The 18,496-nt window shown below is 40.6% G+C and overlaps 1 protein-coding gene across 1 annotated transcript in view; it reads right to left on the bottom strand.

Moving 5' to 3' along the window:
• usp43a (ubiquitin specific peptidase 43a) overlaps nucleotides 1-18,496 on the bottom strand; it is an 88,769-nt gene that overhangs the window by 48,829 nt on the left and 21,444 nt on the right. Inside the window, exon 3 of the mRNA XM_063883757.1 lies at nucleotides 10,074-10,177. Within this exon, the coding sequence (XP_063739827.1) occupies nucleotides 10,074-10,177 (104 nt within the window). The remainder of the gene's footprint in view (nucleotides 1-10,073; nucleotides 10,178-18,496) is intronic.

The following is an 18,496-nucleotide window of genomic DNA, read 5'->3' as shown; positions in this document are numbered from 1 at the left end:
ATGTGTTTTTAATGTAACTTTTGCTGCATCAAAACTGTGAAGCAGTTTCTTGAAACCTATGTTGATATCTATTTTTGCAGAAATCATTGCAATGTTGTTGCGTAATGCTCTCATAAAACTGAGCGCTTTTAGAGTTTGTTTCTCTTCAAGTATGTGTGTTCTGCCAGATGCTCAATTCATCGTCCAAGGTCTACCTATCAAAGTCTGCCAGTTGAGCTGTATCCAAGTTTGGGCCAATACAAACATGTCAAACATGCTGGAAATAATATAATGATATTCAAACTCCACATTTCCCTCGCTGTCAGTGCCGTACCCATTGTGGCGTGGCAGCCAGTCACAGGCTAGCTAATGATGCCAGTTGGTATTCGCTAAAGTGACTGACGAGCTGTATTTAAAAACTCTCATACAACAATGTGCACAGCCAAAACTCTGGAGTCATTTAGCCTGCAATTCACACGTGAGTGCAGGAACATCGGCACATACAGAAAAAAAAACAAAGCATCACTTAAAAAGTCTGTGTTGAAGCTGACAACGTTTCCAGTCTGGTGGAGAATATGAGATAAGTATCCCCGCTGTGTGTGTGTGTGTGTGTGTGTGTGTGTGTGTGTGTGTGTGTGTGTGTGTGTGTGTGTGTGTGTGTGTGTGTGTGAGTGTGTGTGTGTGTGTGTTGATAGACAGAAAGCAGGGCTTGTATTGTGTGTACAATGTTCAGTTGTCAAACACAAACACTGCCATCTTTTATTTTAGACCTGATACCTGGAGCAGTAACACATACACCCACCAACAGGCGCATGCACAACACAGCAGCAGCTGCTCTTATTTATCATAAAGAAAGTAGAGCTGCTCAGCATCCCTGCAAACTGCTACGAGCTAAATAAATAACACTCCTCCGGTAGCATCTAGGTCCGGATATTGTTATATCATACGATATAAATGTTATACAATCTCAAAGTTTTGGTGTCAAGGAAGAGCTGACACTCAAAGCCGACATTTAAATTGTTATTCCATATATGCTATAGATACAGTGGAGGAAATTAGTATTTGATCCCCTGCCAATTTAGTTAGTTTAACCACTTACAAAGAACTGAACAGTCTGTATTTTTTATGGTAGGTTTATTGTCACAGTGAGAGACAGACTATTAAAAAAAATCCAGAAATTTACATTAAAAAAAGATATAAATTGATTTGCATTAATTGGGGGAAATAAGTATTTGATCCCCTTGCAACCAACAACAATTCTGGCTCCCAAGGACCGGTTAAATAAGTCCTCTTGCTTTAAGAATGTACTCTTGATGTCAACTCGTTACCTGGATAAAAGACACCTGTCCACAGTTAATAAATCAGATTACAACCTCTATACCGAGGGGAAGACCAAAGAGATCTTGTGATCATGGTGGAACTAATGTTCAAGGACATCAGGGACAAGATTGTAGACCAGCACAAGGCTGGAATAGAAGACAAGACCACCAGCAAGCAGCTTGGTGAGAAAGAGACAACTGGTTTGATCATTGGAAGATGGAAGAAGCACAAAATGACCATCAATCGCCCTCGATCTGGGTCTCCACCGTCTAAGATCTTGTCTCTTGGGGCATCAATGATCATGAAAAAGGTGAGGGGTCAGCCAAGAACTACACAGGAGGGACTTGTTAATGATCTGAAGGCAGCTGGGACCACAGTCACCAAGAAAACAATTGGTAACACACTGTGCCGTAATGGATTAAAATCCTGCAGCGCCCCTGCTCAAAAAGGCACATGTACAGGCTGTCTGAAGTCTGTCAGTGAACCTCTGAATGATTCAGAGAAGGTCATGTGGTCAGATGAGACCAAAATCAAGATCTTAGGCATTAACTCGACATGTCGTGTTTGGAGGAAGAGAAATGCTGCCTATGACCCCAAGAACACCATCCCCAGCGTCAAGGTGGAAACATTATGCTTTTTGGGGGGGGGGTTCTCTGCTAAGGGGACCGGGCGGTTCACTGCATCGAGGGGATGATGGAGGGGGCCATGTATTGTAGAATATTGGCTGATAACCTCCTCCCCTAAGGCATGTTGAGCAAGGGAATCAAAAACTTATTTCCCACAATAAAATGCATATTCATTCATATCTTTTTTTATGTACATTTCTGGATTCTTTTTTTATATTCTGTCTCTCACTGTGAAAATAAAGCTACCACAAAAACAGACTGTTCAGTTTTTTGTAAGTGGGTAAACTAACTAAATTGGCTGGGGTTCAAAACATTTATTTCCTTGACTGTACCTCTCACACCAGCCGATGTTACTGCTAAACATTCGTCTTTCATGAAGTCCAAAAAAAATTTGTTTGTTAACTGGTACCACATCATACAACCATAACAATCTCAATGCTCTTCCTAGGACTGAAATAGACAGAGCTCAGAAAGTTTTCTTCTGTTGGCCTGTCACTCAGTCATGTGACACTGGCTGTGGATTTGGGGGCACCTATCTCACTCCATCAAAAAGTACGAGTAGGGCCCCGGGCCGTGGCGCGACTGGCTGGGGCACCTGCACCGTATGCCGGCAACCGGGTTCGAGAAGAATACTTTTGACCCAGACATTATATTTTCTCAGCCTTAAAGTGTACTCTGTTATACAGATGACTGGATAGAAACTCCCTGATCGTTTGCCATATTGACAAATGTGACAATATGAACAACAATATTTTGGGATGTTATGATCTAACAATGGGATGGATTTAGGTACTGACTGTCTAGTGAAATACATGTCAGATCCTATGTTTATCTGTCTGCTGGCTGTCACTTAAATAAAGGTAGTTACTTTTCTGTTACGATAAAAATATGTCCACCAACAACACAACTGGGTAGTTACAGTACGTTATACAGGCACAAATTGTCAAGCAGTGTTTAAGGTTAACTTTTTTAAATGTATATATTCAAACTAGCAGACAGTTTTGTCTCTAACTTTCAAAGAGGCTATGCAGTGAATAAGAAACACTCTCATAACTTTTGAGTGCCTGTACATTTTCCTGTGTCCTCCTTTTCTGTTTTAGTTAAGGTCCAATAAAATGAAATGTTTTGAGAATATAAACTCTTATAAAACCAGTTTTAGAGGCTAATATGACACATCTCCACACTCGTCCTGCTCTAGCCTGCCCCAGCACCTCTGATGTGTGAGTGTGTGTGTGTGTGTGTGTGTGTGTGTGTGTGTGTGTGTGTACGCACACACACACACACACACACACACACACACACACCAGAGGCACTGGGGCAGGCTAGAGCAGGGAGAGTGTGGAGATGTGTGCCTGGATTTATTTTTCACTTTGGCAAGCTGGTGGGTCCCACTGCCAGTGTGCCGCAGCTCTAAAGAGCTCATACATTGTTTCCATGAAAAAACATTTTCTTTATCTCTAAGCAGATCTAAGGTGCTAGGGGAGCAAAAATCGAAAAAGACTGGAGCAAAAAACTGAAAGTCAACGCAAGCACACATACTTTATGGACAGTGCATATAGTGAGAACAATACTGAGCAGCTGAATCTAAATCGGACCACAAACACAAAATCCCGGATTGCAACTATGCTCATTATAGCCTTTGTTCAAGAAGAATTCACATTTTCCTTTTCCCCACATTGCAATCCGTAGCAAAAGTAGCAATTGTTAAATACACTGCCCGGCCAAGAAAAAGGCCACAAGCCTGTGGGGGGCAGTGCTATGATCTGGGGTTGGTGCAGCTGGTCTGGTCTAGGTTCAGCAACGTTATGTGCCCAAAGAATGAGGTCAGCTGACTACCTGAATATACTGAAGGACCAGGTTATTCCATCAATGGATTTTTTCTTCCCTGATGGCACGGGCATATTCCAAGATGACAATGCCAGGATACAAATTGTGAAAAGAGTGGTTCAGGGAGCATGAGACATAATTTTCACACATGGATTGGCCACCACAGAGTCCAGACCTGAACCCGATTGAGAATCTTTAGGATGTGCTGGAGAACAATTTGCGCAGTGGTCCGAATCTCCCGTCATCAACACAAGATCTTGGCCAAAAATGAATGCAAGACAGAAATAAATGTTGTGACATTGCAGAAGCTTGTGGAAACGATGCCACAGCGAATGTGTGCCGTAATCAAAGCTAAAGGCGCTCCAACAAATATTAGAGTGTGTGACCTTTTTTGGGGCCGGGCAGTGTATAAGCCCTATAATTCAGCCCCTCCTCGATTTATATTGGTTCACAATGTATTTGTAAGGGCTACAGCAGGATGCTCATTGAGGAGAGGGGAGAGCAAACCCAGTAATGATGTGCTTGTACTGAATTATCACATCAGGATTGGCCTATCTATTGGGACTGGACTGTGCAAGTGTGCTGATATCATACTTTGAGGAAAACTATTTCATCATTCATTCAGTATTTACAAATGCCATCACAATGTCCAAGCGCAAGGTGATTTGATACATATTCCAAAAAATTACTATATTGAGGAATAGATTTTCTTAACAGCTGCAACTGATACTTTTCCTTTTGATAGACCCACGGTTTTATAATCTCACAGAAAATCACTGTGAATGTCACTACATCTCCAGAAAGAGTCAAATTTCAATGTAAAACCTTTTTTCATGTGGGTTGTTTCAAATCTTTTCGTTAAGATGTCATCTTAGACTCCAGGGATCCAGGTTAGTGCTATTGTAAATGACTGTTTTACGTAGAGTAAATAGCTGTGCAGATAACTTTTTGCAAAGTCAAAAAGAGATCAGAGAATTACTTTCATTTTGTAATGCCCTGCTCTATCTGGCTAGCACTTCAAAGCGTGGTACTAGAGGGAGCTGGGTGGTATCAGCAGAAAGGAGAGTGGTGTGCGTGAGTTTGGGCTCAGAGAAAAAGCACCGTGGGTGGTGAAAGCGACAAAATCAAAGTAAGCAAGGTCAACGTCTGGTCATATTTTCTGCAGCAACTCAGCAATGCGGCGAGGAATGACCAGATGATGCCTCAGAGAGGGTCAACGTCAGCACATACCAGCCTGGGTGAAAAGTGGAGCCACTGCAGTCCATCTTTTGAAGATGAGAGAATGTGTGCACTCTTTCATGAGGCGTTGAGGCTTCAAAGAGTCCGGCATAACTGTATATGATTGGCAGAGAAAATGTCTCATACTGGACAGAAATGAGTTTGCTTTGTTGCATAAGTGGTTCTTAAAAGTCTTTGCATTAGGAAACATTCATGCTTCATGGCTCTCTGCTTTTTAAGGGCTGAGTGAAACAATGCAATTTGTTTCCCTATATGTATTTTTTAGCTGACTTTGTTTCATAGCTCTGTTTAACCTGGAAATCCTGGACACTTATTTTTATTTTTCTATCGCCATCAGAGGCATTTATTTAAATCCAGAGACGGATTCAGTCTCTGTTCGAACAAATATCAGTGAACAAACAGTGGTAGCAAATCATCTTTAAGTCAAATCATGTCGGGGAAGAGAGCCATATTGGTTTTCAAAAAGCTGACTTTTCAAAATGAAACAGATCACTTTTGAGTGTTAGGGTTAGGGTTATGTACATGTATTTTACAAACTGTATTATACCCAAAATGCATCACATCAAATATCCATCCAAATAAAGCCCCTCTGATAAGAAGAAAAGTTGCCATCCTCAACTATCTTGTTTGTCAAGAATGAGATAGAGGCCGGGGTTTTCTGCAAGACTCCCAGGCCATTAAAAATAAATGCCACAAACTGAGAGCGACAGACAGAGGAGGAGGGGAGGGGGTCTTTGACAAAGACTCATTTAAACGCTGCGGCACAACGGAGTGACTTGAGCACATCGCAGCCCAAATCACAAGACAGCCCCGGCTCTAATCGCAAACATTTATTCAGATCAGACATCTCCACTGAATGCCTCTGCGGAGCCTCTTTGCGAGATATAAAAAGAATCAGGAAGGAACAGGAGCGAAGAAAAAGAGATCAACAAAGTGATGGAGACGGAAAGAAAGAAAAGCCAGAGAGTGACAAAGACAAGAGACGGAGGCAGACGAAAGCAAGAGACAAAGAAACACAAATAAGATGCTGGAAAATTGAGAGGAAGGTATTGCTCTTTAGTTAGTCTGCATTTAGAGCCAAGTGACTCCAAATGATTACACATAGTGAGGAGGAGGAGAGTAAAATAAGGGATAGGTCTCCCGACTCCGCAGACTGCTACCAGCCCTGACTGAGACAGACTTATGTGATGAGAATACCAATGAATACAGAGCATATTTACACTGAAGAAGGCTTGATGAAACCCAGACTAGAAAAACAATTTCCAACCTATCGAGCAATCCTTGTCTATTCATTTATTAAACAAGATTGAGTCACCAGGGATAATGGTGCCTCAGAGTTTGTAAACACTCATCGGTTTTAATTAAAGCATAACTTGGGTATGTGATGTGTTTGTAGCAAAGTAGTGAGCACTATTAAGGTTATGGAGAGAGAAAGGTACGTTTTTTGGGATGAGGAATTGAGTTTTTAACAGGGATTTGCACATTAATGATCTCTGTTGTTCTGTGTTCTATTACAAAGCAGGAAATAATGTGGGATGACGCAAAAATAATGTATGTTTGTTCACCTTTCAAAGCTACGATGTGGCAACAGTCAATCATTTGTTATGTGAAAAAAGTTCTGAGATTCAGTTTATGATGATAATATGGTGATTATTTGCTCCTTTCCTCAGTTTATATCTTTGTAAACTGAATTTTTCCGCCTGGTTTCAAGGTTAATATGATTTATTAAATAAAAAAACCTTTTATTCACAGTTACTGATTTATTAAAAAGGTAATTGGCACATTAAGCATCAATTAAAATATTATGCAGCCCTTAAAAAAACATGCGTCAACATGAACTTGTTTTTGAAAAGACTGTAATTGTCGCAAGTAATGTCACAAAAGAAAACATGGAACGCATGATAGTGAAAACTCACATCTTCTGCCTTATTTTTCTTTTCCTCTGTCTATATTTATAAACATCTTACTCAAAACCCCCTCAGGTTAATCCCACACTACTGCATTTTGAGTTTTGCAGTTTCATGATAAGCTTGTTGTTGTGACTCATGGACACACCAGGAGAAAACTGTTGTAAAAACAAGATGCTACTGCAAAGTGCGTGTGTGTGTGTGTGTGTGTGTGTGTGTGTGTGTGTGTGTGTGTGTGTGTGTGTGTGTGTGTGTGTGTGTAGAATCGGAGGATGAAACCCTCTTTATTAGTCACATACATGCACACAGCAGAGCACACACAGTGAAATTGGTCCTCTGCATTTAACCCATCCTAGTACTAGGAGCAGTGGGCAGCTATCGTGCAGCGCCCGGGGAGCAATGGGGAGGGGGGGATTGGAGGTGTCCGGTGCCTTGCTCAAGGGCACCACAGCAGGGCCTAGGAAGTGAACTGGGACCTCTCCAAGTAGCAGTCCACCTTCCATATTTTCATATTTTTGTTCGGGGACTTGAACTGGCGACCCTACGATTCCCAGTCCAAGCCCCTACTGACTGAGCCACTGTGTGTGTGTGTGTGTGTGTGTGTGTGTGTGTGTGTGTGTGTGTGTGTGTGTGTGTGTGTGTGTGTGTGTGTGTGTGTGTGTGTGTGTGTGTGTGTGTGTCTTGCTGACTGCAGATGAAACCCCCACTTTAAAATTGTTACTCCATATACTCTATAGATATAAACTGTATGTTTTACTCATTTACACAACCAGAAATATAATTTGGCCAAAGGTTTGTTCCCCGGCAAGTTAATACCAATGATTAAATATAGGTCGAACATTTCATGGAAACAACACTCATACAATCTAGTTGGATCATTTTAACAGTTAAGTGACACACTCTCTGAGGTCTACTGAGTAAAAAACAACCTTACATGATTAAAAAGCATATCATAATGCCATATGTGAGAAACTGTATAAAACACAAAACTGTATGTCTGTTTGGCGACATTTTGGTTTTGTTCAAGAAGAAATGCAGTAACCAGTATTTGGACAGTTGACTCTGCTGCTCACCGCTCATGAAATACAAATCATAATTGTGATGTGTAACTACAATAAACTGTGATCATTTCATATTAACATTAAGGTATGTTTGTGAGAAAGAGTGAGAAAAAATGGAGAGGTATTGGTGAAACAGTGACAAAGACAACATCTTTTACAAACATCTACAGCCCTCAGAGTCGCTCGTCTTTTCTAAAACTGGCTCAGTAAATATATTCAGGGAAAGACTTTTTCAATTTGTCAAGCAGAGAGCATCATGAGAGACGAGACTCCGCCGGGATACAGTCCAACTCTAAGTGTTCAATCCATCATTCGCCAAAGAAGGAATGGGATAATCCCAAGGCTGTTAAATCTTGCAGTGTCGTGGTCAACAGTGTACAAGTGTCCGAGGTTAAACTTTTTATTGATTGACTCACACGCTTATAAGCTTCGGGTCGACTGAAGCTATACTATAATATCGCAGGGGCAGCAGTAGCTTTACATGACGTCACAGGACATAAAACATTGTCAGTAACAACAAATGGGGGTCTCCTGGGTGAGTATCCTTTGTTTGTTTGACCCCTCCATGCTACAGTGTTCTTTGGCACTCTTCATAGACGTCTGTTGTTCTGAGCGTCTACTAATGAAGCAGATGTGTACATCAGATTCACTCCTCACACCACGACGCCCACTGCCCAAGCGTCAGTGTTCAATGCCCTGGGAGTGAGACCAGGCTGCAACAGTCCACCCAAATAGGAACATTATCTAAATTGAGACCTCCCTCGTTAATAGTCAACATTTAATGCTTAACATACAGATCAGGCATTAGTGACCTGTTCTGCCTGCACAGTGGTGCTTTTAGCCTTGCTGGATCCATTACCACATGGAAAACTCTGGGCCAAAAGAGAGGTCATACTGAGATGAAGCCCATTACAAAAGTTTGCAAAAACAAAAATGATGTTCCTGCTATTCACCAGTCAGTCATTTCGAATAATCAGATTTTCCAATCACCACATTCTAGTTCAAAACAAAAGCCTCCTTATTTACCCTCTTATTTCATGGTTACTCTATTTAGGAATCAAGTGGAAAGCGAAAGTAAGAAGGGAAGTAGATGAACGCAGTCAAGTGTGCAGAGACAAGGTTATAGAAAGGTCTAGAGTCAATTCCATTAGAGGGTCTATTAAAGTAGAAGACCTCAATGTCAGACTTTACTCTGTGAATGAGGCAAAGAGAGCCAGGAGGTAGTACTAGAGATGAATGCCTTAAAATCCTTCACAGGTCTACATGACCCATTTTCGCAAACTACTGATTCCTATCCACAGGGGAAAACATATTCTCACCTGTGCTGAATACCCCTTCTCGTTAATGGTATGATTTGCACTCTTTTTATTCAAACACAACCTCAGGACATTAGATATAGTGCCTGGTGGGACCAAGCCTGCCTTCTGCATAATTGATAAGGGACTTGAATATACTCTCCAAAATGTGTTCTCGTCCTACATTTTACGTGCTTTGAGTAATATGCTTTGACTGACATTTTTGTCCATTTTATTTTGGCCAATGGATTCTATCAGGGTATACCAAACACATACAATTGAAAACAAATAGAAACAAAACTATTTAAAATACAAACTTTATAAAACAAAACATTCATGCAACAAAAAAAAAGAGCCACAACCTGGCTGAATGGACACAAGGACAATTATCTAACTATAGAGTAACACTCAACAATAACATTACTGAAAACCTATGCAATTTGTTTTTAATGTTGCACTCTTACACTTGAACTCCTCAAGTACTTAATGACCACTGAATATTGCATAAAGTGTCCTGAATGATTCAAATTTCATACAAGCATGTCAGTCTTCATTTTTTGGTTGGTTCCCATCGAGTTTGTCAAGGGATCTTCCTTTAAATCAACTACAGCTGAAACTTAAAAGTTGCTTCTATTCCAACGGACATTTACGCAATTAAAGATTGGAAGAAAAGAAAAGTCAATGTCTATGGTTTGTTCGGTCCCGCTGTGACCATCTTTAACTCTTGAAACTTGAAGAGAGACAGAGACGTTAAGTAGGCTATAGGAAGACGATAAGCCACAATACATTTAGAGCAAAGCTTTTGAAATATCTTCTCACCTGTACTGAGCTTGGAAGTGTTCCTGGACAAAACTGTGGCGATCCCGGGGCTGCTGTGTGATGACTGAACTGGGACTGGAAGGAGGCTCAGATGAACTGGGTCCCTGCCGACAAAGAAAAATAATATTTTAGTAGATGTGGTTAAGACATTCTTTTGCTGGCATCTTCAAAATTGAAGCTTTTGATTTATAATCTCATAATTACTCGTTGCTTTCACAAGTGTGTCCTTGTTACATTCATGAAAAATAAAGCCTATTGAATTGAATTGATTCAAATTATTGAACAAGAAAAGAAAACATCTCATAAATGCCATATAATACATTAGTTCAAACCACAATAAGAACAAAATATGTATAAATAGGTTGCCATCAGTCTAAATTGAAAAGTGATGCAGCCATCAGATATATTACAAAAAAATGTACTTTGTCCTTAACGTGTTGTTGAAAGAACATTTACAGACCATAACAAAATGAAATCTGAAGGAGTCCTATGTGACCAAGAAGTAAGATGGGTAAATCCTCCTTTTTGCTCAACAAAATGTACTTTATTCAATCAACTACGAGACGACCAAACATTGAATTAGAAACATACAAGACAATTAACTTGAAAATCTAATTCAGAAAATGTCATTGCAGAGAGGGATTTTGTCTGTCTGAAAGAGAAGAAAACTCAGTCGGTCAACACAGATAGGAGTCGCACAAAAATTTCCAACGGATGTTTTCTGAACAGAGTAAATGACTGTGATACCCTCCAGTCAGTGTCGGACTCAACAGGAGGGCAGAGAGACTTCACAGATAAATATAAGAATAAAAGGAATGAAGGCATTGAATAAAGGATGGATAACTGACATGAGGAAACAGCAACAGATGACTGAATCTCTCTTTCTTGTACAGTTGATATTGAAGACGTCAGTGAACAGCTGGTGGTAATGACTGATTTAACACACAGCCACACACTCACATGCGTAGTTCATTCGAGGTCTGCTCCTATGAAAATTAAAAGATGTGAAGTTACTACATGGGATTTTTGATTGATCCTGCTCCTATTTCTTATTATTGTACACCATTTAAAAAAGAACTGGGTTAACAGTGGCGCAATAATGCACCAGCATGAAATAAAAATGTGTAGGCCTATGTTTTCATTCACAGGATCCAGTCAGGTTCACGACAGGTAACGGGCACTAAGTACTATATGAGCAAAAACTGAAACTTAACAGAGTTTTGTGTGCTGGCAATGGTTGCATGAAACAATATACAGTACTTGGATGAACCAAACTGCTCCTCTTCCAGATGTAAATATTAAAATCGGACTTTCTGCGGCTTGCTATTGTTCAAACAAAATCCAATCAATGCTGCATTCACTTTTAACAATGAGCTGCATTTTGCCATTTTTGAAAACCTCTCCAAGAATATAAAACGAGGCAAAAGCACAAAGTCAAAACAGCAGGTGACCGTTTATTTTTAAAGTCCACCTCAGCTGTCTTCAGACTGAGCCCCGTCTTAACTATGATGTTTATCTACAGTATAGACTAAGTGGATAAAAACACAACATGAAAGCCCATTATCTTTTAAATCACTGCTAAATGCACTAGTAATAACTATATCCTTTGTTGCAAAGTGAAACCACAAGACAATTAGTGCAACAGTGTCTGCCATCAAGAGTAAACGCAATGGAGAGTAGAAAACACAGATCAGCTACAGCTGTGGTTTCTTTCCACATGCTCACATCTCAGCCATCTGTTCAAGTACGAAATAAAAAAATATTTCATATCCAGCTTGACAAGGTGTGGGATGTATGCGGAATTAAGGTAAGAAACACAAGACTGATGGGTAAACAAAACAGAAGCTTCTGTTTCAGCGCAGCACATCACTTGTAATGGACGTTTTAGAGCGCCTCTGTGATCTATAGAGAATGAAAAAGGGATTCATGGCCACCTGGGGACCATGTGGTGCAGCAGGGGCGATGTGAAGTAGTTTCCAGTTTGTGCTGGGGAGAATCAGTTTAACTGAGGGTGTCAGAAGGAAGAGTTTATTTTGGTAAGTTTGAGATCCAGAGCTTCTGAATCTTGGAGACACTGCATAATATTAATAAGGTTGGATTCTCAAAATCTCTGGTAATCATACAGCCTTAAAGCAGCTCAATTTAAACATGTTTTCGGTGAATCATATGAGATTCCCTTTTTGTTTCCCGCATGTATCTTGTGAACATGTCACAGGCAAAAAACAACAACTGTTATTGTTTTATGTAAATAACAATAGTCTGTATTTCACATGTTTGCAGCATCTCTCATCTCGTTGTGTATCACAAGTCGAGCTGTGACCGACTCTTTCTCTCAAATTCCCTCTTTTCTCTATCTCTTCTCTACAGGACAATGGACACCAATCCCCCAACCCTCAGAGACAGGCTAGGTCACAAGCGTCACCATGGAAACCATGGCCCCATTTGCCGCAATCCACATATTGACAGGGAACTTTTTCAACGGTCAGAGCGTGGACTAAAAATATAGAAAAAGGCTAATCAACGAAGCCCTTCATGTTTGTCTAAAGCAAAAAACCAGTAATTACCAGTAACTCTGGTGATGTTCCAACTACCGTAAAAACTATTTTCATGAAATGACAAGGATAAAAGCATGGTTGAAAGCATATTTTCAGAGATAGTGCTGTGTCCACAAGCACAGTGAGTATGTTTCAGACGGAAAATGGACTGTCAGAGTATATAATTCCCAAAGGGTGAAATACATCATTCACTGTTAAACTTTGCAGCTACATACAAGATGCCATTTTATAATGAGTTGTGTTGAATTCAAAATATTGTAACTCAATGATGTTTAGAACAATGTGTGGTTTTTCTCATAATTTGCACACTGAAGATACATGTTTTTATCAATTCCATTAAGGTAATGCGTGGTTCGTTTTGATCACTTAAGTAACAGTAAATAAAACATTTGAATGTTGCAGTTCAGCCAACCTGTGACTTCCATTTTTCTTTCTTCCTCATACACATTTAATTTAGCTGAGGAAACAGAAGAAAGAAACGTATTAAAGAGGGGAATAAAAGTGGGAGACAAAGACTTCCTTTGATGGTTAATTCTCCAAGCATAACAAATCAAAAACAGGGTTTCAGTGAACATACTTTGGGAATGTCATCAACCAATACTTCAGAAGATAAACATACGACTACATTGAGCTGAAATAAAGTAATAGATAGTGATAGGAAGACTGCACACGTGTATATCTAAGACAGATACACTGTATAATGCAGATACAAACTGTTAAAATCCAGGGTGAGGCAGGGAGAGAGAAAGAGCACCGAATGTACTCTGCTTCTTTATTTAGCACCTAGGGAATAATGAATACCACCACAGCTCTGCTACTGTGTGCCAAAAATAGATGCGGGGGCCGGCCTCAGCAATAACAAGTGAATACTAATATTCAGAAGTACTAAGCTGTTCAATTGTCACACTGGGTGCGATCCAAAAAAACTGGATGCTCACAGATCTAGGCCACATGCAACTGCCTCCTGTTGCTTAGGGACAACATTACAGTGTAATTGATTTTTCAAATTGATTTTAATCGGCCGTGTTTCAGAGCTCATCAGGCTAACATAATTTAATTTGCCTTAATATCTTAATGACTGAAGTAGATGTTGATGAAAAAAAGCTGTTTTCAGAAATGGACTGTTGAGAAAGGAGGGTATACAAAGTGACAACTACAGGAGAAAACTGAAAAAGAAGAAGAATTATTCAAGAGCTAAAAGTAAAAATGGTTATTTTTATCCTTTTTTTGCTGTCAGGTAAAGTTGCATTTCGCTGATGCTTTTATGTCTAGAGCCAATCTTATCTACTTATTTTTCCAAAACAGCGAGGTGTTGGAAATTTTAGTCCAGCAGCCAAAAGCCTAGAGGTCTTATACTATAAGACTTATAGCAATGAGTTCTGGGAGTGCGACACACATACTTCCGACTAAGAACTGAATTATTTGCGATGAGCGTTCATAGGCTTGAGTCTGTTTCTATTATTATAGTGGTGCTCAAAATTGAGCTACTTTTCCGCCTTGGCAGGCAAACAGTTTCCAGCTTATTGAGAAAGTTTTCTAACTGTTGAACTGTTCAAAAATCTAGGGTCACATTGAAGGGACATTGTTTCCCCTAACACTGTGTTCTCCTATTTCTGTTTACTTGATAAGAGGTCAAACGGGTACATATCACCACCATCAGCAGAGCTCGGCAGCATTGCATCCAAGGAGCAGCAAGGACTCATGGGTATTGTGTATCAGTGAGAGCGTTGTGCTGTCTACACACTCATATGAAGCCTGAGCTCACAAACACACCAAAGGGCACACTCATAAAGTGCAAGGACAAACAAGTACGGCATTGTGGTAAAATAACTCAGCTCTACATTGACCTGAATTTATCGGTGATGATCAATGAAACAAAACTGGAGTTTAGTTTATCACAAAGTTAATAATAACTTATTATATTAGGGGTTTTTTTCCTCACAAATCAACCAAAGCAGTGCTACAGTAACCATTTAAGTGTAAATGGCAATTAATCAACCTCACTTCACTGCTGTTTCAACCCAAGTGTGTGTGTGTGTGTGTGTGTGTGTGTGTGTGTGTGTGTGTGTGTGTGTGTGTGTGTGTGTGTGTGTGTGTGTGTGTGTGTGTGTGTGTGTGTGTGTGTGTGTGTGTGTGTGGTCAGCAGTATATGCACACAGCTAAGCTAAAAACAAAGACCTTTCTCTGGGTGTCTCAGGATACTGCGTAGCTGCATCATTCCAACCTTCATCTTCTACTCCTTCCTGCCTGTCCCTCTACCAATGGCTGAAGGATATCATATCATGCACAAACTGGTAAAACCACCAAGTAACAGTAACTGTCAAGAAATTGGCAAAGGCACTGCTTCCTTCCAGAGATATCCACACTCTTATCCCTACATGAAAAACATACATTGATGTCAAAGCTCAACTGTGGCAAACATTCATGTGAGACGTTTTCTGAGGAGCTCCTTTCCATGCTGGGGATTGAGTGGGAGTTTGGGATTGCTGTGTGTGTGTGTGTGTGTGTGTGTGTGTGTGTGTGTGTGTGTGTGTGTGTGTGTGTGTGTGTGTGTGTGTGTGTGTGTGTGTGTGTGTGTGTGTGTGTGTGTGTGTGTGTGTGTGTGTGTGTGTGTGTGTGTGTGTGTGTGTGTGTGTTTGTGTGTGTGTGTGTGTGTGTGTGTGGTCAGCAGTATATGCACACAGCTAAGCTAAAAACAAAGACCTGTCTCTGGCTGTCTCGGGATACTGCGTAGCTGCATCATTCCAACCTTCATCTTCTACTCCTTCCTGCCTGTCTCTCTACCAATGGTACCGCTGAAGGACATCATATCATGCACAAACTGGTAAAACCACCAAGTCACAGCAACTGTCAAGAAATTGGCAACGGCACTACTTCCCTCCAGAGATATCCACACTCTTATCCCTACATGAAAAACATACGTTGATGTCAAAGCTCAACTGTGGCAAACATTCATGTGAGACATTTTCTGAGGAGCTCCTCTCCATGCTGGGGATTGAGTGGGAGTTTGGGATTGCTGTGTGTGTGTGTGTGTGTGTGTGTGTGTGTGTGTGTGTGTGTGTGTGTGTGTGTGTGTGTGTGTGTGTGTGTGTGTGTGTGTGTGTGTGTGTGTGTGTGTGTGTGTGTGTGTGTGTGTATGTGGGGGGTAGTAGTTTTAAGGCAAGCAAAGTAACTGAAATCCCTTTACCAATGGGAAAGAGTGGGTGTTTGGTGTGTGTGCATGGGAAGGTTGTTTTTGCTGTAAAACATGAGAACAACAAACGAGGAGGGGCAGGTTGGCTTGGAGGTACAGAGATCAAAGGTCTGCAGATCATAGCTGCAATGCCAACACCCTGGTTTTTGCTCCAAATAAAACACTGTGATTATAATGATCAATCATAACCACAAAATGTCCTGTTTGCATTTTGAAACAGCAACCAATGAATGCCATGTTAACAAAGGATTGCCCTATGTAGAACACTTGGTTGAAATGAGAATCAAAATGGCAAATAAAAACAAATAACAATGAAAAATCCCTTTTCTACTGCCAATATACCTATAAAATGTATAGAAATTAAGCAAAGTGATATACAACAGTCTGAGTCTTGTTATGCAGTAATGACGACTTCTGGAATCCGGTATAAACATTCATCTCTGTGATGAAGGAAACCAAAGGCCTTTTACAACCACAAGTGGAAGTGATTTGCCTGGAGTATCATCCTAACAAACTTTATGCTTTCACTTGCTTTTACTTTTTCCAGTCCTGTCAGCCTGCGTTTAAGCAGCAGCTGCAGCTGCAGAGTGTTGCTTTCACTCTTGGCATCAGTGAATTAATATTTTAACACTTAACACTGAGACATTAACGTTTCATTTCTGCTGAATTGACCTTAAGGCACTTCTGTAAAGGGACAATAGGAACAATTATTTTTTTTATAATGCTGCTGTGTCAGTGAGCAATCTAAGCTGCAGTCGGGGTGAAAAACACAGCTTCTTTTGTCAGTTAGACACCATTAATTTTTTGAGATTCTCTAAAAAATAAATGGTGTCGGACTGACGAAAGAAGCTGATTCAGTTATCGTTTCAAACCACATTTCTAATCAACTAGCTGGCACAAGAGACACAACATATTCACGTTCAGCTGCCAGCTATTGAGTCACCCCTAAACACAATCACACATACACAAGCATTAACACACCATCACATATTAACTCATATGTACCTACACACTGTCACCTCAATTCCTTTCGCTGTTTCACTCACAACCACTGGCATGCAGCTCCAACAGGCAGGCTCACAACAGTGCATATTTCTCGCAATAAAGACATTATTAAATGGTCTTTGTCTCATTGTCACGAGTCAAGAGTGGCAACATTCACTGCGGCGAAAAAGCAAAACTGTAACAGCAGAGCATGACAGAAACCTGAATGGGTGGGATGACTTTCAGATGCTGCCATGGTTCTTTTGCGAAATGTGTTTTCACCAAGGTGAAACATAGCACTGTGATCCCAAAGTGCCAAAATTCTACCAGAGCTATGCCAGACATGTAATCACATGCAGACATACCCCCTGGCTCAAATGATGAAGGTCTGGAGACATTTTGATGATAAATGCTGTGAAAAGAGTCCTGAGCTGAGCCAAAATCCACAGTGACTCTGAGACTCAAAAACCTGTTAGTGTTTTAACATTTACCTTGGACTTGTGCAAAACATGTAATTTGTACCAGAAAAAACGTTGGACTCACAAAAAGCTACAACACGTTTCCATACCAGAAAGTACAGAGGCAGACTTCTAAAAAGAAATTCAGGAAATAAATGCATAAAAACGCAAGACTTAAAAGGGATAGATAAGGAGAAGATGAAAGAGTAGAAAATAAAAACAAATGTAGCAGGAGGAACTGGCATTCAGTCCCTCACACAAATAGACACACTTTGAGCACTTGCTCAGGAGGCAGAGTGGTCTTCCACAAATTGGAGGGTTGGTGGTTCAAACCCCAGCCACTGCAGTCAACATGTCAAAGTTTCCATGAGCAAGATACTTTACCCCATTTGCTCCCAATGGCACAGCCAATGATGTGTCATTTTGTTTCTTGGAGCAGGTGGCACCTTGTATGGCAGCCTCTGCCTCAGTATGAATGTGTTTAAATGGGTGAATGCTGACTTGTAAATGTAAAAGTGCTTTGAGTGCTTGTTAAGACTAATGTCGCATTACATGCATCACAAGGTCACCCAGCAGCATCGATGTACAATCACAAACACACACATATTTAAATAATTGGATATAATTAGTTGACTCTGCTAAACTAAAGGGCGGTTTCGCATTCTTTGTTAAGCTTGTGTTTGTATGTTTGTGAGTGTGTGTGTGTGTGTGTGTGTGTGTGTGTGTGTGTGTGTGTGTGTGTGTGTGTGTGTGTGTGTGTGTGTGTGTGTGTGTGTGTATCTGAGTGTTGAACTGAAAGTAGCACACACTTTAAGCGACTGCTATCAGCTTGATGTTTGCGGTCTCCTGCAGGAAGAGATGCCGTCTCCCACTGAGCATGCGAATTAAGTGAGCCAATGTTGACAGAGCTGTTCGCTGCTTCAGGAGACATCCAGATCCACTCTTGTTTTATTATAAAGCAACTGCCACCAAAGCATGTATGGAATTGAACTCATATCATTCCCAGCCAGGTTTTAACAGAAGTGAGCGTGTGTGTGTCTTACACCTGAGAGTTTGTCAACCCAGTCTGAGTCTGGGGATTTCTACATTTCAGCTCACTTTCTAATTAAACAGTTTCTATTAGCAAATCAAGCTGTGATAGAAGACTTTAATATTCTGTTCTCCAATGAACAGTGTGGAGAAGCGGCATGGGGAGGTTGAATGAGTTCAACAAGACAACAAGGAGAAGATAGA

The sequence above is a fragment of the Eleginops maclovinus genome, chromosome 5, assembly GCF_036324505.1.
Source record: "Eleginops maclovinus isolate JMC-PN-2008 ecotype Puerto Natales chromosome 5, JC_Emac_rtc_rv5, whole genome shotgun sequence".
NCBI classification, from domain to species: domain Eukaryota; kingdom Metazoa; phylum Chordata; class Actinopteri; order Perciformes; family Eleginopidae; genus Eleginops; species Eleginops maclovinus.
The sequence above is the reverse complement of the archived record's forward strand: the minus strand, read 5'-3'. Positions and strand labels throughout refer to the sequence as shown.